Source organism: Culex quinquefasciatus, chromosome 2 (genome assembly GCF_015732765.1).
Source record: "Culex quinquefasciatus strain JHB chromosome 2, VPISU_Cqui_1.0_pri_paternal, whole genome shotgun sequence".
NCBI lineage: Eukaryota > Metazoa > Arthropoda > Insecta > Diptera > Culicidae > Culex > Culex quinquefasciatus.
Genome location: NC_051862.1, coordinates 54519553 through 54545393, shown reverse-complemented (window position 1 = coordinate 54545393; position 25841 = coordinate 54519553). Strand labels below are relative to the sequence as shown.

Sequence of the window (25841 nt, the reverse complement as noted above, 5' to 3'; positions counted from 1 at the left end):
TAGGAGGTTTGGTCGAAAATCGCCAAAAAGTCGATTTTTTGGGGAGGTACAAAAATGGAGGGGTGGTCCGATTTGGATGAAATTCGGTATTCTTGCATGTTTTGATAGTATCAACAGCCCTGCCAAATTTGAGCAAGATCGGAGAGGGTAATTTTCAAATTTGCACTTTTTCGTGCACAGTTGAGATTGAATGACCCACAGGTAAAAAAAAACCTGTGTGTTAACAAAGTGAAACAAATGAATTTTAGTGGTGCTGACAAGAAAATGCACAAAAAATCATCAGCAGATAGATTTTCTTGGAGAATTTCCATTGGTCCAAGCTTCAATGCATCTTATACGAATTTGTAGGAAATATTATGAACTATTCGAAACAAAATATTTTTGCAATTCCGTCGTGAAACTACTCACTTTTCCTGTCATTCTTGAACGACGAAATAGCCTACTTTTCTGTACCAAAAATAACAGAATCGAATAGCAACACTTTTCAAAATAAATGCTGAAAAGTTCTACTTTTCAGCACTCAAATGGGTTCTGAAAAGTTGAACTTTTCAGCACTTGTTTCGAAAAGTAACACTTTTCAACATTTTTTTGATTTAAACGATTTATTGACAAAATACATGAAAATTTGACTTAAAATTTCACTCAGTGTGTGTTTTTGGAATTGCAAAAAATGTTGTATGGAACTCGTTGCAAAACTTGATTTTTTCAGCGCTCTTCGTATTTATCCTACTCGGTGAACCTCTTTGGATAAATGTACGACTCATGCTGAAAAAATCCTCTTTTTGGAACTTTTTGCATAAACTACTATTTCAGGTCACTATTTAAAAAAAATAAAAAAATAAAACGGAATTTATCGAAAAAAAATTAACGAATTAGGCTGGTACAAATATTTTTAAAAGTTTTTGTCACCCCCCCTTCAAAATTGGCCCGAAAAATCGAGGGGCAAAAAAAATATTTTTACAATAAACTTCAAAATTTCAATGAAAATTCAAGTGCAACCAGCTGAAATCAAATTAAAATCAATTCTTCTGCGTTTAAAATCATTTTTAGCATGTTTGGGTTTATTAAAAAATCTTAAGATTTTTTGAAAATTTTCGATGCAAAACCTTTTTTTTCGATACAATTTTTGTTTTTGTCAGATCTTAGATTTTTTGAAAACTAATGATTGCAAAACAACTGAACTAGTGTAAAATGCATTTTAAAACACTTTTTTCATTTAAATGTGAAGACTATGGCTTGTTATTTAAATTTTTATATTTTTTTATTTTTTGCCCCCCCCCCTTGACCTCGGCCAGGGCCGAGGGACAAAAACTTTTTTTAATATTTGCATCGGCCTTATTGAATATTCGACACTTTATTAGTCCTTAGCCCTTATTCCATAATTTAAAAAAGCCAAGCCAGCCAAGAAAGCCAGATCAGAAACGAAATATTTCATTTTTAAACATTAATTTTTGGACGAATCGTTGCTTACATATTGGCATCAGAAAATGAAGGTTGAAGCCCTACAAACTACAATTTTCCTGTTTGTTTTTCTTTTATCCGCTAAATCTCAGCAACAAGAGGTCAATTCTTAAATGATTTTCTGAACTTTTCGAGAAAAATATTTTGAGAAGTGGTCACTCATGGACACTTATATAAACATTTTCTCAAAACTTCTGTAAAGTACTTTCGATTTTAATTTGAAAATTGTAGTCAGAAAATTTGTTAAGACGTTCAAAAATCTGAATACATTTTTTCATTATTCGGCGACAAACATTACCGGCTGTGCTTCTCTATGGTTCAAAAGCTGCAGGGGTTTCTTCCATTAAACATGCCAAAAAAAAAAAAAAAATAGGTACAGATTCATGAATATATTTTTGAGTGTGATAAAAAGTTTATGTGAAAATCGGTATTTGCTATACTGTTAACTTTGTAAATTTTACTGAATGGTTCTCATCAATATCTACAACTTTGCCGAAGAAACCAAATCGAACAAAGAAATTTCTTCAAATGATACAGATTTTTGAATATTTACGTAACATTTTTTATGGACAGCTGCCAAAATTGTATGGGACTTGTATGGGTAAACCAAAGACATAAAGTGGCTGTTTTAGGCCATAAGGAAGGCTTTTTTCCGAGTTAGGAGAAAATTGCTTATCGAGGATTTTTAAAATTTATTTTCAATAACTGCCTGTTTAAAAGAATGTGAAAACGGACAGAAATGATACAAATACATCGTCAGTGCAAATACGTTGCTGGTTACGTTTGAATGAATGACAAAACTAACGCATATACATGAATTATAAAAACCGTATTCTTTTCAATGAACTGTTAATGTAAGAGAGTTGTTTAAGTCACCTTGGAAAAATATAATGAATCTCTTTTTTCACTTTTCCGAGATTTGTTAAAAAAAGCTTTTGGTTCAATCAATTTCCTAACTTTTGATCTTAAGACAGGCACGTAGCCAGGGGGGTGGGCTTCGGGCTGAAGACCCCCCCCCCCCGAAATTTTAGGAAGACATATGGTAGAGAGGGAAGAAGAATAAAAGAAGAAGAAAATTTCTTCTTTCAGCCCTCTCCCCCCCATAATTGCATAATTCTGGCTATACTCCTGCCTGAAGAGTATCCATATTTGGCATGAATTTATTTAAAGCGATGCACTTAGATACGACATTTGACACACTTTAGAAATACTCGCTCTTACTTAAAGTTTCAAAATAATTATGCGTCCCCATTATAATACACTCAAACCCCGATGGTTTGACACCAACTGTTGTGAAACGAACGGGGTCACGTTTTAGTTTGACACCCCTTTTACACGGCGTTCACACACACTACCAAACGTTTGTTTTGATAGTGTGCGTGAGCACCCTGTAAAATGTGACAGTTCGTCACTTTTTAGTTTGACTTTGACCAACCAACGGGGTACAAACTAAAAAAGTGTCAAACGAAAAAGTGACCAGCCACCGGGGGTTGGGTGTATTATAATAACTTATGGATACACCTGGTATTTTTTGTTAGCTTATATCACACAATCACATTTTGAAACCCACCTTGTCCGCGGTAAAGTACGCCACAAGCATCGGCGCCAGAAAGCCCGCCGTTGTGCCGAGGAAATTCATAAACCCGTACAGCGTCGCTGCAAAGTTGGGCGCCAAATCCTGCGCGTTCACCAGGTTCGTAATGGTTGACGCTCCGTTGAACCCAAGACAGGACACAATGAGGCCAACGCAAACCAACGGATCCTGTCCCACAAACGGTATGATTATGAGGAACACCGCCGGAATGAGATGAGCTGTAATGAGATGAGATGACGTTTTGAGGTTAGAATTTGACGTTGTGGGTGAAACTTGAGGTGCTATGCTTACAGAACAGACAGAACGACTTGCGGATCGCTGTTGTGCTCAGCAGGTCCTTCTGGCGGATCAGATCGCCGATGAAGCCGAAGAAGAACCCGGAGAACATCCGCGCCATGTAGGGCAGGCTGGAGAGGAAGCCAGCGTTGGCAAGCTTGAAGCCGAGCACTTCGTTCATGAACTTGGGTGTTTGCGTGATGAAGAAGTTCATGCCCCAGAAGTTGCCGTAATGGAGAACGAGGAGGGCCAGGTATGGTAGCGAGGTGAAGACCTGCTTGTACGGTGGAAAGGTTTTCGTTTTGGAGATGGTATCGCCGAACGATTCTTCGATGAATTGCCGCTCGGTGGGTGTGATGGACTTGTGCTCCGCGGGTGAGTCTTCAATAAGTGCGACCCACAGGATTGCGATCAGGAGTACAAACACAGCTGGCAGGTAGAACGAGTAAGCCCAGCCGAGCTTCTCCGTCAGGATCCCAGCTATTGGCCAGGTCAAAACCGTTCCAAACGTACTTCCGCCGGAGATGCAAGCAATGACCTTGCCCCTCTCATTCGGAGGAATCCACCGGGATATCAAGTTGTGTAACGTCGGATACACAAACCCAGCCAGCAGCCCAATCAACGCCCTAGAACCAATTACCGCCCAAGCGCTGTACGCAGCCAAGGCCGGTGTAACGGCCGTCACAACGGCACTCCCCACAAACGAACTCGTCACCAGTGCCTTAGGTCCGTACCTTTCTGCAAGCAGTCCCGCCGGAAGTGACGTCAGCAGATATCCGTAAAAATAAGCCCCCAAAATGTTGCTCTGCGTACGCTGGCCCCAGGCGTACCGTGGTCCGTAGTTGGCCACCGGGTCACTCGAGAAGGTCGTCGCATTGTCTGTAGTCACGTTCACCGCTGAGGTGGAGTTACCGGTCGTCGGTTGTACCATCGCCAGCAGGTTGATGGACATGTTGACACGCAACATGAACGACGTCAGGCACGCGATGAAGATCATTACGGCCACGATGAGTCGCTTCGGGATGCTTCCTGTTACGATGGGAGATAGCGAAGCGTTAGTGGGGGTTGTAATTGCTGGAAATGATTGAGTTACGGTTGAGAAAATGTGGCTTAAAAATGTTGTAATTAGGGTGGGAATTTGTCACTTAGTGGAGAATGGCTCGGGCAGCTGGGTAATTATAGCTTGTCTTAAATAGGTGAGAATGACTGCATTGGAAGATGCCATCGATGAATGATTTCCACTGATGCTAATGTTAGAGTACTAATTTATAATCGCTAGCGTGAAAAAGCCAGCTGTCTCAACATACACAGATATTTGTTCTGAATTTTATCATGTAAAGTAAAGTAATTTTTCCCATGAAGAGTACCGGGGCCGCATTCACAAAGCGGCTTCATTGGCTATTTCTTAACTTAATGTTAACATCTTAAGGTTAATGTTAACATTCTATAGGTCACCTTCCCTAAGGTGTCGTGATAAGGTCCAGCTTGTGATGATACACTACCTTCCCTTTACTAAGCAATCGATTTCAGAAGGGAAATGATCACCAGATGTGACGGTCCTTTAAAAAATGCATATTTTCAATATTTCAGCACCGCCATTTTGGCCACCATCTTGGATTTAAAAATTCTAAATCATTTTAATATAGTTTATGGGTCCATACTTAAGCTCGACAATCAAAATTTGGACAACGAAAAACTTTTTTTTTTCGTGATTCGATTATCTGAAGATTCGATTATCCGAAGTGAATTTTTTCAAAAGCCTTCGGATAATCGAGTCTAGACTGTATTTGGATATGTTTAAGATGTATGGTTCAAGTGGAATTTTTCACGATACTTTAATTTTTTGAAAATGAAAGATGGACGCAATATTGCGCATAGTTATTGTCACTTCAAAATGCAACGCTATTTCGGTTATGTAGAGTAAACCTTGTTTCTTAAATTTTTTGACGATTAAATTCCCAAGCTCGAAAATTAGGGAAATTTATATGAAAATTTCCCCTCTTCCTTAAGCTTGGGAGTTTAAGTGTTAAAGCTTATTTAAAGGATATTTTATGATATTCTCGAAAAAATATGTCAAGCTTGATCATGACTTTTCCAGGCAAAAAAAAGCTTGTCATCAACAACAAAAACATTTTTATTGGATATTACCCGCAAAATGCAAGATATTGAAATTGATGTGCAAATTGATGGAAAATAACATTTTACACATAAAAATAAAGTCAAAATAAATATTTTTTTTCGACTTTTTTTTAATGATTTTCAAAAATCATGATTTGTCGAAAAATTGGCAACAATGTCAAATGAATTGTTGCCAAATTATGTCAAAGCTCAGAAGCTGGGTGCTGAAAAGTGGTTCGCAAAACGGCCTCAATTTTGAACTGTCGAAGTGGAACTAATTTACTGTTCGCCAAAAGTAGAGAGTATTGTTATCGATAATTAAAAATTGTTTTTTTTTTTCAAGAATGATTTTTTTTTGGCTTTAGAGGACCTGGAGTTGAACTACCTTTTCTAACCGATCAAACTTGAAAACAAACACAATTTTCCAGCAAAAAAAAAAATAAATCAAAAACTAGCCAAAATGAAACACAAACAACTTATTATAAAACAGTTCGTTTACCAGTTAAAAAAAGTCATGCTTGTGCTTGAACAGCTTCCTATTTTGTAGATGTAAACAAAGTGGGATCATTCGAAAATCACGTTACGCATTCGCTCTATTCTTCACTCAACTCAGAAGATGTCATTTTTGTCATCTATAACATTTCCAAAACTGAGAATTTTCAAAATTAGCTCAATTGGGTACTAAAGTCCTATGTCAATTTTTATGTACAACGGTAAAAAACACGATTAAAAACCATTTCTGATCACTTTTTTTTCATTTTAATGCAAAAATTTTTTTTGACAAGACAACATTTTTTCGATGGATCAACTATGGTCCCCTTGGAACGAGCTGTCAAGTAGGAGCTTTTCTGTCAAGAAGGACCGCGAGGTTAATTTTTCAAAATTGATTTAAAAATCCATTTTAAACTCTTTGTGCTCGTACAAAGGGTCATTGTACTCAGAAAAATAAGCTTTAACGCTGTAAACAATAATATCAGCAATCTAAGCTTCATTTTAGGACCCAATTAGGGTACGTTATCCATTAGTGGACCCCTTTCCTATAGTGGACCCTCTGAAGGGTTTTTAATGGAAAATTCAATAAAATCACAATATCAAGCATGTTGTTGTCTACAAATCTTTTATTTGGCATGTTCAGCATCATTTAGAACAATGTTGACTGACATTGAGTTGTCCCTTTCACTAAAATAAGTTGAGTTCGACATCTGAAATCAGCCATGGCCACTAGCATTTTCACAACAAAACTGCATTTATATTTTATGATTGAATTAACCATCCAATCATTTTTTGACTGATTATTTAACATCAGCAAGTCGAAGTAATGTAAGTTTAAGGATATTTACTAATAAAGCGAAGAAATGCAAAAATTATGCGGGTCCAATATAGGACAACGAAAATCCAAACTTTTCCAAAAGTGGACCCCTGTTAACTAAACCTTCAAAAATGATGAAAACTGTGTATTCAAGCAAAAGTTTCTCTAAAACATACAATAAATGCTTGTTGTTATCAACCTAAACGCATATTTTTTCAATTATGAATATAAATATAGCGGTTTTCATATTAAAAGTACCAAAAATGCTGAAGCCGTAAGAATTTACAGTATGTAAAAAAAGTATTTACACCCCTTGGGCACTATACACATATTGTGATTAAACATCTAAACAATTTAATGTTGACAGAAACCTAGTACAACGTTTTGTTCAGAAACTCATGCCAAACATTTTGCTACAAAAAAGCTCATGAAAAGATGATTTCTAAAAAAGTTATATAACAAATACTTTCACGAAAATAAAAAAGGTGCAAAAAAAGTTTGTACACCTTTCGAAAAATTAACATAAATAATGTTATTTGTTGACAAATCACCATAAATCCAGTCTCCCAACTTCAAATAGGCATCCTTGACTGATTAAAAAAATAATTTGGATTGAATATAAAGTTTACTAACTACTTAGTATAAAAGTTTATATAACTCTGGAAATTCTATATAAAACTTATCTGGACTTAATTTTGCAAACTTTTATTTCAACTAAATGTCAATAAATTACCATAGAATTGCTAAATAAACATTTTGGAGTAGGAATAACACCGTTTTGGGGGTCTTTGTATGGATAGAATAGATTTTTCGTTGGAATTTCGTACCAACCCGGAATTACGTCGTCGGAAAATCCGCCGGCATCCGAACCGGTCCACGATTCACAAGTCAACCTATTTGGCATCGGAAAGGGCATAAAATTTCCGATCTTTTGATACCCATACATCCAGGTTTTCTATAAAACCCACGTTTTTAAATACCTAAGCAAAAACGTTGTTATGGTTTCGTTTGAGCAACCTGCCAAAAATGTATGGAATTTCGTAATTTTTGTTCTCTTGGATCAAACTTACTTTTTGCCCAGGAAGGGGAAATTCTCGTATGTTTGGCAGGTTAAGCACTCGCTCCTAACTCCATCCAATTTGCTGAATTTCACTATTTAAGCAACTCATTTTGCAAAACTTTTCATAGAAACTTGCTTGCTCACTTCTCATTGAGCTATTTATCACTCGATTTCAGTTGAAAACGCTTTTAATTAGCTTTAATTGAATGTTAAAGTTCTGACCTGCCAACATTAGATGCACGCTGGAATTAGATGCTGTTCCCCTATTTAAAAACGTAGGTTTAAAAGAAAACCTAGATGTTTGGGTATCAAAAGATCGGAAATTTTATGCCCTTTCGGATGCCACATAGGTTGACTTGTGAATCGTGGACCGGTTCGGATGCCGGCGGATTTTCCGACGATGTAATTCCGGGTTGGTACGAAATTCCAACAAAAAATCTATTCTATCGATACAAATACCCCCAAAACGGTGTTATACCCACTCCAAAATGTTTATTTAGCAATTCTATGGTAATTTATTGACATTTAGTTGAATTAAAAGTTTGCAAATTAGGTTTAGATAAGTTTTATATAGAATTTCCAGAGTTATATAAACTTTTATACTAAGTAGTTAATAAACTTTATATTCAATCCAAATTATTTTTTTAATCAGTCAAGGATGCCTATTTGGAGTTGGGAGACTGGATTTATGGTGATTTGTCAACAAATAACATTATTTATGTTAATTTTTCGAAAGGTGTACAAACTTTTTTTGCACCTTTTTTATTTTCGTGAAAGTATTTGTTATATAACTTTTTATAGAAATCATCTTTTCATGAGCTTTTTATTGCAAAATGTTTGGCATGATTTTCTGAACAAAACGTTGTACTAGGTTCCTGTCAAACTTTAAATTTTTTACATGTTTTATCACAAAATGTGCATAGTGCCCAAGGGGTGTAAATACTTTTTTTACATACTGTATAATTAATCAAAACTATAGTTAATTGTACTTAACTGAAGCACCATAATTGCAGTTTGAAATGATATTTTATAATAATAAATTAATAACAAAACATTTTTTCCAATAAACATGCGTGGTTTTATCAGCAACTGTAAACAATTCTATTGTTTAGTTTCGGTCAACCATTTATGTAATTAATATGGAAAAATTTGCGTCAAGATTACTTTTTTTAAATTATTTTTATGTTTACAGTGGTTTTTGAGACGTTTTCTTTGATCTTTTTCGGAAATAAATGTGTTTAAATGTCTGTTTGGTTTTTTGTTGTTTAAAGCCAAATTTGTTAACAAAAAATATTTGTTCATGACGAAAAGTGAACAAAATCCATCTTTTATTCATTATATCTATCATTAGACCTACACAATTCATCAAAACATCAAATATCGGTTAAATTTGGTATAAAAATAACAGTTTGCCTATAGTGGACCCAGGTCCACAATCGGATTATGGACCCGGGTCCACTATAAGAAAAGGGGGTCTATATTGCGCAATTCCCACTAACTTGGACTTCGCACTAAATTCTTGCTATCGATCGCACTATTGCGACTTGTCAAACTGCCTTGGGAAAATTTAAATTTCCTAAAAAATGATCAAAGTGCTCGCTTGTTTTTCAGCTGTCAATCGCAATTTTAAAGTGCGAATGTCCAGTTTGGTGGAAACTGCGACTGGCAGTGTAAACAAACAACTACTGGTTGCCTAGTTTTTCGAATTCTTGTTGTCAAAAGTGCGAGAGAAAACTGCGGGCAAAATCCAAGTTACAGTGCAAGGGTCAATAAAAGAAAAAAAACTTTTTTTTCCAATGGCTATTTTTCTGCTCAAAAACAAATAAACTGATGAAACAAATAGTCAAAATTGTTCAAAAGACTTCAGTTTTCATTGTTTTGTACAAAGAGTTATGAAAAAGTGCTTAAAATATTGAAAATTTGTGAAAAATGTGCTTCGGCTCTACTAGGGGGTCCAGTAATGGTTAAAATACCCTATTTTTTGTGTGACAAGTCAATTTAAAAAAAAAGTTGTTTTTCATTTAGAGTATAACCACAGACAAACAGACGAGACTCTTCATACAAATTAATTTGAAATTCCATCGTCTTTTGACGAATCCACCAGATCCCGACGACGCTAGCGCTAGCTGATGAGCTACAGCCGAAACACTACTCAAACATACAAATACATTTATGTATTCTCCAACAGAGCTTTATGTTTCTTGTACACTCAAACCCCGATGGTTTGACACCAACTGCTGTCAAACGAACGGGGTCACGTTTTAGTTTGACACCCCTTATACACGGAGTTCACACACACTACCTAACGTTTGTTTTGATAGTGTGCGTGAGCGCCGTGTAAAAAGTGACAGTTCGTCACTTTTTAGTTTGACTTTGACCAACCAACGGGGTACAAACTAAAAAAGTGTCAAACGAAAAAGTGACCAACCACCGGGGGTTGAGTGTACGCACACTAGCGCACCATTTGGTTTTAACTTTGAACATTTTGCGTGATTTGGAAGCTAAACAATTGTTTAGCACGAAAAAATGTCACAACCATTTAAAGAGTAAACAAAATTACAGTCATTCATCTTGAATAGTGTTAGGGACATAAATTTGAAAGAATCTATATAAACATATCAAAAATACAATATTTTAAGATATCTGCTTGAAAAAAAAAACCGTAATATCATATTCTGAGTAATATGGTATCAACAGGTACATATCCCAAAATACTTCATATATAAATACAGTTGTGCTATTGGCAAAAATATCAACTAATCAATGAATGCTTGAAAAAAAATTCTTGACATTTTTGATCAAAAATACAACAAAAATTCTATGAATGATACAATGTTTGTGGATGAAACTTTCAGCGTTTGCTATCCTATAGTTTAGAATTTGACAGGCTATTGCACACGTTGTTTTCATCAGTATTGGCACAAAGCACTTCAAAGAGAATGAAATCGAATGGCTTTTTTTAAATGGACTTATACTAATCAGGATGGTTCTTTAAACAAGGGTTCGTCACTTATGCAGGACCGGCGACCGGATTGGTAAAATGTATCAAAATCTATGTATTTTTAAGAATGATTTAAAAAAAAAGTTTATTTCATAAAACTCTTGTTCTTTCGTGCTTGATTCTCATGTTCAAAACACGACACCTTCAGAAGATAAATGAAAACAGACCCTCCCGCCAACAACCCATTGCAGAACCCCAAACTAAACTGTGACAAGTCTAGCCGCAACTCAGTCTTGGTCGCTTGGTTCGGAAGTTGAGCCAATTCGCGATTACGACTGCTTCTAGGCCGCGCTCGTAATCAGCTTCCTGGGCGCGTGACTTTTGGCGCGCTTCTTCCGTAAGAACTCCGGCCGTCGTAACTTGGTGTAACTATTTTGGCTAAATCTGGCTTGCAAAAACAACCTCTGGCACGCCAAACTATGCGACTCTCTTCAAAACCCTAATATCGCCCTGTGGGTAAGCTTCGCTTGACGATTTCGACTCAGGGGTGATGTTGAGACCTGGTTTGGCTTGAAGACTTGGAAAGTTCTGGCTGTTGTCGAATTGTAATCGAGGCGTTCTTGGTGTAAACACGTCGTGCGGTTATGGAAAACATGTGTTTTCGGGGTTTTGTGAGGTGTTATAAAAGAGTCACGTCAATGGCGCGCACCGTTTAATCCGGTAAAAGTGCTCGACGGTGCTACTGGCTTGGAGGTTTAACCAAGTGTAAAACGTTAAAGGTCTCGAGAACCATGTGGACTCTCGGGGACGGTGGGTGGTATCCGGTGAAAGTGGCTGGGATTTTGGTGGTGCTGGCAGCTCTGCAATATGGAATGGCATTGGGCGTGGCCACGGAAGATACGCGGGTGTTCCTGACGGTGAAAAGTGCCAGTGTTGCCAGCTTAAGCCTACCGGACGTTTCAAGTGCCTTTGTGATTGTGACCGATCTGATGATCAGCCCCGGAGGCCAACCGTTGCCGTTCTTGAACGGAGAAAGTGAGTTTGTTTGAAGATCGTAGAGATAGTGGTACCTTAACATCCACCGTTTTTCGTCCCCAAGTTGACGAAACCTACTTCAAGGGACTGCAGGACACCAAACCGGATGTGAAGTTCCTGGCATCGTTCGGGGGTACCTCGACACCGCCGGAGCTATTCTCTCACCTGACCATGGGTAACAAGCGACGGGCAGGGTTCGTGCAGAACCTGATCCAGTACGTAACGAGTTACGGCTTCGCGGGAATTGACATCGCCTGGCTGTACCCGACGACTGCCGATAAGGTATGTTTGTTGCCCTCGAAGGCACGGAATTCCTTAAAAGAACACCTTATAAACCTCATCCTTCTAGGATGGCTACACGAACTTGCTGAAAGAACTACGTGAGGCGTGTGACCAAATGAAATTGATCCTGACGGTTACGGTTCCCAGTAATCCGTCAGTGATCGAGAAGAACTATCCGGTGGAGGATCTGCAGCGGTACGCGCACTATGTGATCCTGAGTGCCAACGAGTTCAGGAAGTTGAAGAAAACTTCACTGATAGCTCCGCTGTACTCGCTGACCACGGGGTCGTCTAACAGTTTGGTGAGTAGGGGCGGTGGGCAGATCTACGGAAACTGGGTAATTAACGAGTACCTGGACTTGCTGGATGCGATTGTTTGGAAGTTTGGGATCTGCGTTTTGTATGCCACAGGGTTATTATTTGTATTTGCTGTGATATTCTTTTCGGTTGTTCTTGGGCTTCAATGCTGAAGAGTTCCACATTCCTTAGAATGTGTGTCCTTAAAACAAGATTTATCATCTCCTTCCAGGACTACCACGTAACCGCTTGGAAGCTTGCTGGACTGACCAGCGACAAGATCGTCATAGGCGTCCAAACAAACTCCATAACCTATAAACTGATACAACCAAATGAATATCGACTTGGCACACCCGTAGCCAAACTCAAGATCCGCCCATTCTACAAGATCTGTCAAAAATTGTACGCTGGATCGCTGGAAATCTTTGAGGAAAAGACCCGCTGTCCGTACGCATTCCGCGATCAGAACTGGTACTCGTACGAGAACCAAAAATCCATCTCCGAGAAGGTCGAGTACGTAGTGGGGCAATCGCTGGCTGGAATCGCCGTTATGTACTACGACGAAGACGACCCGATCAACACGTGTGGTGACGGACCGCACCCGTTGACCACCGCGATCCTATCCACGCTGGAAGGGATGGATCAGCCGGCTACTGGCGGCGAGAATCCATCTGCGGTGGCTCAGCGAAGCGTTCCAGCCGTGAATTTTGACTCATACGAAGAGTACGCCAACGTGAGGATCGTGGACCAAGACGTGCCGTACTCGGTCGGTGCACCGCCCGCATTTTGCGACGGTGAGGTGTCCGGAGGAAACGACGGAACTTCCTACATCATTCAGCAGATTCCTTCGCTGGCTGGATCGTCTGGGGGTCAATCACAACAGGGACAAGGAGGTGGTGCCGTGGGCTCACAACAGGGACAAGGCGTGACCGAAAGGATTGGCTCTAAGCCTATCCTGACCGTTGTTCAGCAAGCAGGACATCCGATGCAACAGCTTCCACAGCAGCCGCCATACCATGGACTTTCGAGCTTTGGTGGTGCTGCTCAGCAAGCTCAAAAACCCCAACGCTTCGGCTCTCAAACAGGTCCCCGACATCCCGCAGGAGTCCCGATCGAGACATCCGCATCAAACTCGGGAGGAAGCTATTCGGTACAGTATGCCCAGCCTGGAAATCCGGGTCAACCGGGTGGATCCGCTGGATCTGGTTGCGCATCGGAAGCTACAACAACGACAACAACTCCAGCACCGAGCTGTGGATACCAGCAACAGCAGCAGCAGCCGGGAGCGTACCAGGTCGTCCAGCAGTTCCATCCGGATCAGGATGACAACTGCGACGAGGATGAGATCATGGAAGAAGCGATTCCGGTACAACCATCCGGACCATCAACGCCTTGTCCGCCGCAAAAGTGTCCCCAGGTGATCCTGGCAAACTCGGATCAAGCGCTGAACCGAATCGATCCGGTGGTTGGAGCGAAGTTTGGCTCCAGCGGAATGGGATCAGCGGGTGGCATGATGGGCGGGTCGGCAGGTGAATTGCTTGGTGCTTTGGGGGCTCTTGGAGGAATGGGAGGGGCGGGTGCGTCCAATCTGTTGAATCAGCTGTTTTCGGAGCGAGCGGGAGGTAGCCGGGGGTCTGGAGGGAGCGCGTTTGGTGGTATGGGATCCGGCGGTAGTGGATTTGGAGGCATGGGCGCTGGTGGTAGCGGATTTGGAGGCATGGGAGCTGGTGGTAGCGGATTTGGAGGAATGGGAACTGGAGGAAGTGGATTCGGTGGTATGGGTTCTGGAGGCGGAGGAATGGGAGCTGTTAGCGGGGGTATGGGAGGAGGAGCTGCTGGTGGCGGATCTGGGGGTGGTGGTGGAGGAGGAGGTGGAGCTGGTAGCGCTGGTTCTTCTGACCCTAGCCCACTGTTTTCGGAACCAGTTTCTCCATTGGTTGTGAGGCCACCGCCGAAGGGAGCACAGTTTGATCCCAAGAACTCTCGTCTCGGTATCATAGCCACCAGCAAGATAAAGCCGGGTCCTAACTCTTCGTGCGCTGGAGGTGGAGGTGGTGGTGGTGGTAGCGGAGGAGGAGCTCCAGGTGCATTTCCACCAAACTCACAAGGTCCGATGGTAACGTTTGGAGGATCAGGATTCCCTCAGTTGGGTGCCAACTGTCCTCAGAACCCATTCGGACAGGGTGGTGGAGGACAGCCAATGGGTGGTGGACAAGCCGCACCAGACAATGGGCTTAGTCTGCTCGGTGGAGGGGGTAGCCCAGGACCGATGATAAACCTGCAAGCTACGGCAACATTCCAAACAAGTACGACGGCCCCTCAAGGGCTGGCAGATCTCATGTCAAACATGGAGAGTTTGGCAAACATGCTACCGAAACTGGCAGCCCTGAAGCAGACATCCCTTGGTGCCAGCAGCCAGCTTGGAGGATCGGGAACTCCGTTCGGCATATGTCCGTTCGACGGAATCATCCCGGACGCACGGAACCCTAAGTTCTACTACCTCTGCCGGCGAGGACTGTAAGTATTTGTCATAGACTTATATTCAAGACAGCTAGTAGTGGTACCTTAACCTTGTTATTTTCTTTCCACAGTCCAATGTGCGAGGAGAACAGGTTCTCCTGCGCCGACGGTTATGTGTTCAACGCGGCCAGCCAAAAATGTGTCCTGGCCTAATTTGGACACAATTGGAGGCAATGTCGTCAAACTCAACCACACCATCTTACGTTTCCGCTACATTCTGCTTCTTCATAACTTCACTTTTTCTTAAACTACTCACCCTGGAAGCTACCGAAACAATCTGACTCGCCAGTGATTGACCGCCATCGTTCCCGATCGATCGTTTGTTGTTGTATTTTTGTTTTTATTAATCATATTGGGCTGCAGCCAATCAATACTTAACTGAGGTACGGTATAATAATTTAAACTTTTATTGTTAGCACACATCAATACCAATACTGACACACACAGAGAACTTAGACATACTCGAACACACACACACGTACACACACACACATACAGGGGCCCTTGGATTTTTTGCACTGAGTAAACTCTATCGAGCGGTACTAGAGCTTGGTAGAGGGATAGATAGTTAAGGCAATTGGTTCAACCAAAATAACTGATAAATAAATACTGAATACGAACTATTGTAATGCAAAAAGCTGTGGATGAGTTTCGAATTTTCAAAGGTTGAACGAACTTACCCTTCCATGGTTTCTGGGTTAGGATCATCGTGAGTCATCTAGTTGTATGGATGGATCGTGAGGACTTGGGCAACTGGTTGAATCTGTTGGTAAAGACATCATACAATTTAAAATTAGTAATCCACAACCGAATCCTTGATATTTGGCAACCCTGTCTGAAGATTGCAGAACTTTTCCAAATCAGTCAAAAATTTCAATAAGAAGTGATCAAATCCAATTGTGTCGTATAAAACATAGCGTCACTACATCCAATGATCGGTTTCTGCGCACCTTACAATTACTAGAAATTCCTCCCCCCAACGTTTAATATACAATTGTTTTCAAATGACGGCATTTATCGCACATGCTGAGTGGTGGCCGGTACGATTTATGAACTGCTACTTGACCGAAGCTAACCGTCCAAGTGTCGCTCCCCACCACCGCAGATCAAATTATGGCAGTTGTCGGTCAGCTTATCGATACAGCACCACAACAACACAATTGAATCTCCGCGGGGTTATTGTCAACTCATCAAAATGTATACAGTACACGCGATTCCGCGTAATATTTACTACCCAAACCTCATCGAGGGAATCAATCGGTGATCGTGCGGAACACGCAACTAGAACTGCACACGTGCTAGCGAAAACGGTAAGGTAAAATGACAGTTGTTGACCCGGATGACGATCGTAGCACTAAACTTTTAAGCGAGTAGTATTAACGTTAGTAAATTCCCCTATTTTACGGTAACTCAAGGTAACAACATTTAAAAATTAACCTTGATCGTTTATTCGATGATCAGCATAACATTACCCAAACCGCACAATCTAATTTGCTGCAACTTTGTTAGTTTTATATTCCATTAGTTGAAAGATCGCGCTTCCGAATCCATGTCGTGCCTGTTATTGCCGGTCATTACTGGAAAATTATCGAGTTAGAATGGCATGCAATTGTGTAAATATGATTACTTTCACACGCAATGCGGCCGAGCCACCGAGGGCACGTCGTAAACAACGTAGTTCACTTGCAGTTGTTGTTTTATGAAGATAATGGTTTGGGGGCGTTTTAAAACAGCTGAATGGTGCGCATCTGGTGTTCTAAGAATTATAGCGTATGGTTTCTAAGATAATTTCTAGATTGTGCGTTATGGCCCATCAATTTTGGTTTTTACATTAAAAGGCCATTACGAATATTTTTCCTTCAACATTGGTCCGAAAAAAAACATCAAAACTTTAAAATGTCTAATGTCTAGGGTAAAAGAAGTGAAATTATTTCCATCGTGTTTGGATTCTTTCAGAAATATTTTGAAATTTAGTGAAATTTTGCTTGAAGTACGTAAAACTTTTTGTTTACAAATAAGATTTTTTGAAAAAAAAAGTACTGAAAATCTTTTCCAAAGTTAAAATATAAAACCGTCTTCCCTCATATTCTGAATAGTTTTCAAATCAAATTCAAGTCAAATTTTCAAAAAAAAAAAACGACAATTCGGAGCGGCATTTGAAAATGGCAAAAACACTTTTTGAAAATCCCGGGGCAACAGGTAACAATTTAACAAAATCTTCAGTGCTGATGGTAGCTGGAGAGGCCAGCTATTGTTTGACGCTTTGAGTTTTTATCTTCATTTGAAAGCTTTTCTTGTGATTGTTGACAGAAGAATGTATCAAATGACTGCAAATTTTAACGTATAATTATTTAACTTATTTAACTGATAATAATTTTTATTTAAAAGATCGATTTTTTGAAAAAAAGCAGTCTAGAAAATAATGAAACAAAATTACAAACAAAATATTTAAATGCAAAATCAAATTTGCAATCAAAATTGATCGAACACATTCTTTAAAAAAGTATTTTAACGTAATTTTTTACGAAAAATCAACATTTTTTGACGGAAAAGCACCCTTGCAAAAACTAAGAAAAGAGCTGAATATTTCACAGTTTCAGTTTCCAAGGTATCGCCAGTTGAAAAAAGAGGGATAATAAGATTAAACTGAGAAAAACTTCAGGATTCAAGATGTTTTTGAAATTTTGTTTGACAATATTTGAGTGCAAACAATGCATTTTTTAGTTCCCTGAAATAAACAAAAAAGGCATATTCCGTCATTAGGGGTGACGGAAAAGTGCTGAAATTTGTATGACCCAATCTCACAATTTCAGACTCAATGTCATCCCTGATGACGATTATAAAATATGTGTTTTGGGAATGAAAGTTTTAGCGATAAAAAGTCAAAAATGAAATATTGGGAATTTTTTTCTCGCTATACCTATTTTTTTGAACATTTATAACCATAGCCTACAACTTTGCTGAAGACACCAGCCCTAAAGAATTGGTTGACCCATAGTAATATTCAACATGTATTCTTTTGCCTTATTATTTTTTTAAGTTTAGTGAAATATTTATATGATTAAAGTCAAATAAATTTTATGAATTAATAATTGAATTCGAGAGATTTAAAATCTTTTTATAAATGTTTAAATTGTCGTTTTCGGACCATTTGCCTTCCGTTTTTTTGCAATTAATTCGTGTAAATAAAAAAAAATATTTTAGTGATGATACACAGTACCCGATAAATACAATGTTCGCAAAACTGATTATTGTAGGCTTAGTTTTTTCTTTAAAGCTGTGATCATGTAAAATGCATATTGCAACTAGGTATTTCTTGAAAAATTAAAAATTTAACTCCTTGGCCTCAACCTTGATTAAGTATTTATTAATATTAACCTCTATTAGCGAATGTTTTATGGCGGTGTCAAAAGCATTTTCGCGCTGTAATATTAAATTTACGTAACACATTTACCACTGTGTCTTTTAATCAACTGATGTTTACACTTCTGTTTGTTTGTCTGTAGTCAGCCTACACTGCTTTTGTAAACAAAATAACTTTTTAGTGGGTCAGTTGAGCTAAGTTGTGAGCAGCAAATTTACGGCATAATTCTGTATCACTGTTGTTTTCAGCGTTGTAATCTTTGTTGCTTTTATTGTTTTAAGATCAAAACATGTACTATGTTGAAAGTTCATGGTCATAACACTATTCGATTAAACTAACTTTTACTCTGATTTAGTGATAAGGCCGTTTCAAATATTTACAATTTAAATTGAATCAACTGAAAAACATTCTAAAATGCATTTTTCTTCAATGATAATCAAATATTTTGAATTTTTATAAAATTCCATTGTACAGCATCGCAAACACTTTTTTTCTCGCCAACATTTTTTTTTCGTTATAATTAAGATATTTTGGAAACTAATGATTACATAACAACCAAACAGGTGTCTCATGCATTTTAAAACACATTTTTTATGCAATGTTAAAACTGTGGCTTGCAATTTCATTTTCAAACTTTTATATTTGTTTGCCTCGACAACGGCAACGGCCTAAAGCAATGTTTCTCAATCGGTGAGGAATTCCCCCCTGGAGGTGGAAGGGGGGGAGGGGGATTTGGCCATTCTTGGGGGGAATGAGGATGCAATGTATTGTTTTTGTTTTGAACGTTTTTGCTGAAAACTAAAAAAATCTAGGGCATTTTTATCAAAATTTAAGAGTTCTTGAATATTTTAGTTCTAGTTTTCAAAAATTAGCTGTAAAAAATGTCTGTGAATCTGTGATACAGAATTCATTGAAATTCTTTCAAACATGAGCAGTGCATTATTTTTTTATAATTTCCTCGATGTCTGTTTTTTTTCGGTAATGAGCTAATTTTTATCTTAATTTTTCTTTAGACATTTGCATTCTATTGATCAAGAGCAGGTTTTGAAAAATTGTTAAAACAAATCGCTAAGAATTTGCTTTTTTATTGCAAGAGTAGAAACATATTATGTAATGAATCGTTCTACATAAATGATAGCCAAAATTATGATTTTTGTGAATTGATACTAAATTTATAATTGAAGGGGGAAATAAAGGTCTTGAAAATAATCCACTGGACACTGGCCTAAAGAAAAATAATATGAATTTCTAAGCGTTTTATTTATGTTTCGTTGATTTTATAAAAACAAACCATAAATTCAATGATTATGTCGTTATTGTAAAAAATGTCTGTGAATCTGTGATACAGAATTCATTGATATTCTTTCAAACATGAGCAGTGCATTTTTTTTATAATTTCCTCGATTTCTGTTTTTTTTTTCGGTAATTAGCTAATCTTTATCTTAATTTTTCTTTAGACATTTGCATTCTATTGACCAAGAGCAGGTTTTGAAAAATAGTTGAAACAAATCGCTGAGAATTTGTTTTTTTTTTATTGCAAGAGTAGAAACATATTATGTAATGAATCGTTCTACATAAATGATAGCTAAAAATATGATTTTTGCAATTCCGTCGTGAAACTACTTAGTTTTCCTGTCAATCTTGAACGACGAAATAGCCTACTTTTATGTACCAAAAATAGCTAAATCGAATAGCAACACTTTTCAAAATAAATGCTGAAAAGTTCTACTTATCAGCACTGAAATGGGTGCTGAAAAGTTGAACTTTTCAGCACTTGTTTCGAAAAGTAACACTTTTCAACATTTTTTTGATTTAATCGATTTATTGACAAAATACATGAAAATTTGACTTAAAATTTCACTCAGTGTGTGTTTTTTGGAATTGCAAAAAATGTTGTATGGAACTCGTTGCAAAACTTGATTTTTTCAGCACTCTTCGTATTTATCCAACTCGGTGAACCTCGTTGGATAAATGTACGACTCGTGCTGAAAAAATCCTCTTTTTGCAACTTGTTGCATAAACTACTATTTTGTGAATGGATACTAAGTTTATTATTGAAGGTGGAAATGAAGGTCTTGAAAATAATCCAAGGGGGGAATTGGTCGAAAATGGTTGAGAAACACTGGCCTAAAGTAAAATAGTATGAAAATATAAGCGTTTTATTTATGTTTCGTTGATTTTATAACAACAAACCATAAATGCAAAGATTACGTCGTTATTGTTTGTTTACTGTACTGATTTATGCACATCACGCTGCTCTCAGCAAACTTTCGCACCGTTGAAAAGCTTTTGTTCACTGAAACTTTAACACTTTAACACACCACCACAAACACCCCCCAACAATCTGGTTGAACTTGAACGTGATGTGGACGGCGGCGTCCGTTACGTCGCGTGTTCCGATCATAACACTTTTTTTGTTTTGCTCTCTTTTCTTGCCATTTAAAGCAGTACTGGTTGTACTCGCTGTAACACTGATTCTTTCAACGTGAACCTGCTTTTTTGGATAAACAAACAACTGACTGACTGAACACTACACGTCGATCACTTTTGGTTGAGAAATTCGGTCAAATTCTGCACATACTAACAGGAAGGTCCATGATAACTGAATTTCCTTCACTCTACATGTCTTCACAAATTGGCCTGGTCAGATGTCCCCTAATTCAACAAAAATGATCATTGATCGTCACAAGGGTTCTAAGTATTACGTTATCACACCTGGACCAATCGACAGATTTCCGCTTCACTGGTCTGCTATGCCGACCCAGAACTCGTTCAACTAGTTTCAGTGCACTGTTATCAGCCCAGGTCGAGAACTTCTAAAGCAGACGATGATGCCTCGCTGGCATTCCACGGAGATGCAACTCTTGATTGTTCGCCAACGGTTAATAAATAAGCCAGACTTTTCACACGCCCCTTAAATGCTAACTGCCTCGTGTCTACACCATTGTTAGCGATCTAATCGGCAGGGATTATCGTGAAGTGATCAATCTTCCTGAACATCGAACTCTGATATTTTAGGGCTTAAGTTATCACTGTGCAGTAAACGCTGAAACTCACTTCTAGAACTTTTCGTATGCCCTGAACTGCATCGTTTCTAGGACCTCAAACAACAACAAGATCCTTCGCAGCCAACGGCAACTTAAAACTCGACCGGATCTTCAACCCTCAACGGGAGTTCGCGCGCACAAAACTGAAGTGTTCCGATGCGTTTACACGCGACTACTGATCGACGGGTTCGGCCGCCGGGGAACCTTATACAGTGTATAGAGTTGATTTTCGCGAGTGATCGGCGTCAACGGCGTGACTGCCGAGCTGGACAGCTGATCGGTCTCGGCGGGTTGAGCGGTTTGCGTCGCGATGTTCTGGGTAGCTGAGCAATCTGGACGAAGGAGTTCAGCGATTGATTTGCTGGGGTTGAATCAATTTATTAAATTGTTGCGAGTCATGATTTTGGTTTATGTCTTCAAACATAGTTTAAATAAACGTGACATTTTTTTAATTTGAAATGCTTTTGTTTTAAAAATACCATACTTTTAAAGTTAAGTTATTTAAAGTTCTCGTCATAATCCCTTTTTGGAAAATTTAATCACGAAAAATATTTTTTGTTGTTGTCTTATTTCAGGTCGATGAGCTCAAATATGACCCCAAAAATGCTCCAAAGTGATATGGAAATATTTTATCCAAGGTTGTGGCACACATAGTGGTATTTGATTTTTGAGAAAACTCCTTTAAAGAAGTATTGAACTAGTTACGCTGGTTTTGGGTTATTAGAAGTCGCTGAACTTGAATTTTATCTCAAAAGAATAAGAAAAACTTCGGATTACCGAAATATTGGATAAAAAAGCATAGAATATATGTATCAAATAAAATAACATACAATTCTGAATAATTTTTAAATTTCACATTATTCGTATTTTTCAGCCAATTCCAGAAGAACGGATAAAAAAATCGCTCAATTCAGCCCACAGCGGACACTTAGAAACTACAAACTTTGCCTGAATTGAGGCGTTTTCGCAGAGACTGTATACCAGTTTGTAGGAGAGTCTGGTTTTCGAGAAATTTCGAGACATGTGCGTGTTTCCTTAAATTGTGGGTCACCATATCTTTGTGTGGAACTTCCAGTGTAGAGCATTCATCTCACCGTTGAATGGAGTGTGCAGAAATTTCTGGAATGCGTGAAGATATGAAATTATGAAGTCGATTGAGTTATTCGAAGGTGTACAAAAATGTATTGAAAAAAAAAAAAAAGATTATTCCGTGATCTCATTGAAAAGTTGTCTAGAGTATAAAATGTGCGATGACTTCGGGTTGAAATTGAACCAAACTGTGTTGAATTCTGTAGTAAATTTTCAATAGAACGAAACCTTGAAGGTAAACAAGAAGCCTATCCAAATCGTACTTCGGCCCGGTTAATAACAAAAATAAAGAGTTGCAGAGTTTTAATGAAATAAATCAATACGATTGTGAACAGCATTAGCAGTATTCATGTACTGATTTTTAGTCATGTTTCCAAATCAATTAGAATAATTCTAGATTTTTCTTTTCGATTAGGTCCTATAAACATATAAAACAAAACAACACAATAGCTTATAGGACCATTAAAAAACTCAAGAATTGTTGTTGTTTGAGTTAGCATCGCTACAGTAATCCTAGCAATGTTGTTGTTGCGTCTAAATACTAAACAGAAAAAAAGTTAGCAATCGTTCAAAGATTTTGATTTCGTTTCCAAATATGATCTTGAAATGCCGGTAGTTATTCAGATAGCAGTGATTCAGTCCACCTGGGGGTATACAATCAGGTATGAAATAAATAGATATTTAAATATATTTTTTAAACATAGCATAACAATTCTCTTCAGCAATAAAATTTTTAAACTCCACATTTTAAGCATTCACTTCACAGGTTAAACTGAATTCTGAATTATACATTGTTTCATAACATCTGTATGACCACGCGTCACGAGATTATTCAAAAAGTAAATAATTGGGTCTAATAAATGCATCAATAAACACACATCACAACAGTTGCTAAATATACTAATAGCAGGTTTTAAAACGTCTGCGAAATGGAGCAGATAATTTCCTCGCTAATCACAATTTAATACTTTGCTGGCGCTTGACAAATTGCAAAAAAAATGAATTCAACATTTATTAAAGGTTTTTATTCATCTCTGTTTTAATATTCAACAGATACTTACAATTAAAAAATTTATATCATATTTTATTACTGTTTGATATTTGGTATTTGGTTTTTTGACATAAATGTTAGCTAGGATGGAAAGGGTTTACAATTTGAAAAGGAATTGTGATTTCTGAACGCATTCACTGAAAAAAACCAATTCTCGAAATCGTGAATTAAATTCACGAATGCGAGAACCACGAAGGAATATATTCACGTTTATAGTGCAAATGTACCATACTCATGAATAAATGCCTTCGTGGTTCTCACATTCGTGAACTTAATTCACGATTACGAGAATTGATTTTTTTCTGTGTTGATGCGTATTTGAGCAATTCTCTACGAAATCGGTCTTTTTTTTTCTTAATTGTAATTTTTGTATTTTTTAATCCGGCTGAAACTTTTATAGTGCTTTCGGTATGCCCAAACTAGCCATTTTGCATCATTTTTTCCCATAGAATTTTTCATACAAATTTGGCAGCTGTCCATACAAAAATGATGTATGAGAATTCAAAAATCTGTATCATTTGAAGGATTTTTTTGATCGATTTGGTATCTTCGGCAAAATTGTTGGTCTAGATAAGGACTGCACTGAAAAAAAAGATACAAGGTAATTTTTTTTTTAGATTTTTAATTTAACTTTTTGTCACTAAAACTTGATTTGCAAAAAAAACGTTACTTAATCCACCCTTAGGTGGTTAGTGCCTTCATTCAAAGGGTAATGCTATCCAAAATAGACACGCTCGTGGGAAGGTCTTTAAATTACCTATCCAAAGATAGGTCGCATGATATATTTGGAATACGTTTTCATCTAAATATCTGAGAACTAGCCTCCAAAAAGTGTATAAATAACTCTTAAGTGCTTATAACTTTTGATAGGGTTATCAGATCTTCAATGTTTTGGACGCGTTGGAAAGGTCTTTTGATTACCTGTTCAACGACGGGTTGCATGACAGATCCGGACAACGTTTTCATCGTGATATCTGAGATCCGGCTTGCAAAAAGTGCATAAATAACACTTAATTGCTAATAACTTTTGATAGGGTTGTCAGATCTTCAATGTATTGATCGCGTTGGAAATACCTTTCTAAAAATGTATAACATGCTGGGGTTTCTTACAAAAACCACCCTTTTTACAATCTTCCGGATTTTAGTGAAAATCGTTTTTTTAGCATAACTTTTGAAGTACTTAACTAAACTTCATAATTTTCAATAGGGACTTATGGGACCCCAAGACGAATCGAATGAGACCAAAACGGTCCAAATCGGTTAAGCCAGTGCTGAGATAATCGAGTGCATATTTTTGGTGCACAGACCCACATCCCACACACACACACACACACACACACACACACACACACACACACACACACACACACACACACACACACACACACACACACACACACACACACACACACACACACACACACACACACACACACACACACACACACACACACACACACACACACACACACACACACACACACACACACACACACACACACACACACACACACACACACACACACACACACACACACACACACACACACACACACACACACACACACACACACACACACACAGACATTTGCTCAGAATTCGATTCTGAGTCGATAGGTATACATGAAGGTGGGTCTAGGAGGTCTAATTGAGAAGTTCAGTTTTCAAGTGATTTTATAGCCTTTCCTCAGTAAGGTGAGGAAGGCAAAACACTATTTTTATTTTTTTCTGATTTGTTTTAGGGGACATCAAATACCAACTTTTCAGAAATTTCCAGAGAGAGCAAAAAATATTTGACCGAGTTATGAATATTTGAATCGAAATATTCCTCTCAACAATCTTTCAACTTCGTTTTTTTGATGTGAAATAGAATTTGCAATCAACAAGTACTTTAGTAAAATTTTGGTTAAGTGCACCTTTTTCAATTTATAGCCATTTTTAGATAATTTTTTTGAAAATAGTCGCAGTTTTTTTTAATTTTTTTAATTATGCAAAGATTAAAAAACCGGAAAATTGATGTTTTCTAAGTCTCACCCAAACAACTCACCATTTTGTAATGTCGATATCTCAGCAACTAATGGTCCGATTTTCAATGTTAAAATATGTAAAAGCTATCTTTATTTTATGAAGAGATTAAAGCCCAAAAAATACTATTTAGGCTATAAACTTACCAGCAACAGCACCGCCTCAAGTAAGCACGCATAATTATGCCATTTACTGGCCAAAAAGATCAAATTTAATGCACTTTTGATCATAATTTCTAATTTGCGAGATCATTTCTCATCATTTTGGTGGCACACACATCCACACTTAAGATGAGAGGTTATCTGCCGAAAGTCGCCATCAATATCTTTTCACTTGCGCTAACGATTTCAAAGCGCTTAAGATATAAAATTTC

General features: G+C 38.0%; 2 protein-coding genes across 6 annotated transcripts in view; one reads left to right on the top strand and one right to left on the bottom strand.

Moving 5' to 3' along the window:
* Positions 1-21480, bottom strand: part of LOC6047098 (sialin) — a 26627-nt gene extending 5147 nt beyond the window's left edge. The window contains exons 1-4 of one of the 5 annotated variants that reach the window (XM_038254626.1): positions 21314-21480; positions 15573-15655; positions 3347-4360; positions 3032-3273 (exon numbers count right to left, since the gene is read on the bottom strand). In XM_038254626.1, coding sequence (XP_038110554.1) covers positions 3032-3273; positions 3347-4360; positions 15573-15600 — 1284 coding nt within the window. In that variant the 5' untranslated portion in view covers positions 15601-15655; positions 21314-21480. The other 4 variants (XM_038254629.1, XM_038254627.1, XM_038254628.1 and 1 more) reach the window with 4 other exon arrangements.
* Positions 11228-12263, top strand: LOC6047099 (endochitinase). The gene is made up of 2 exons (XM_038254631.1): positions 11228-11794; positions 11859-12263. The coding sequence occupies exons 1-2, from the start codon at positions 11551-11553 to the stop codon at positions 12176-12178; spliced, it is 564 nt and encodes a 187-aa protein (XP_038110559.1). The 5' UTR covers positions 11228-11550; the 3' UTR covers positions 12179-12263.
* Positions 21481-25841: the final 4361 nt, after the last annotated feature.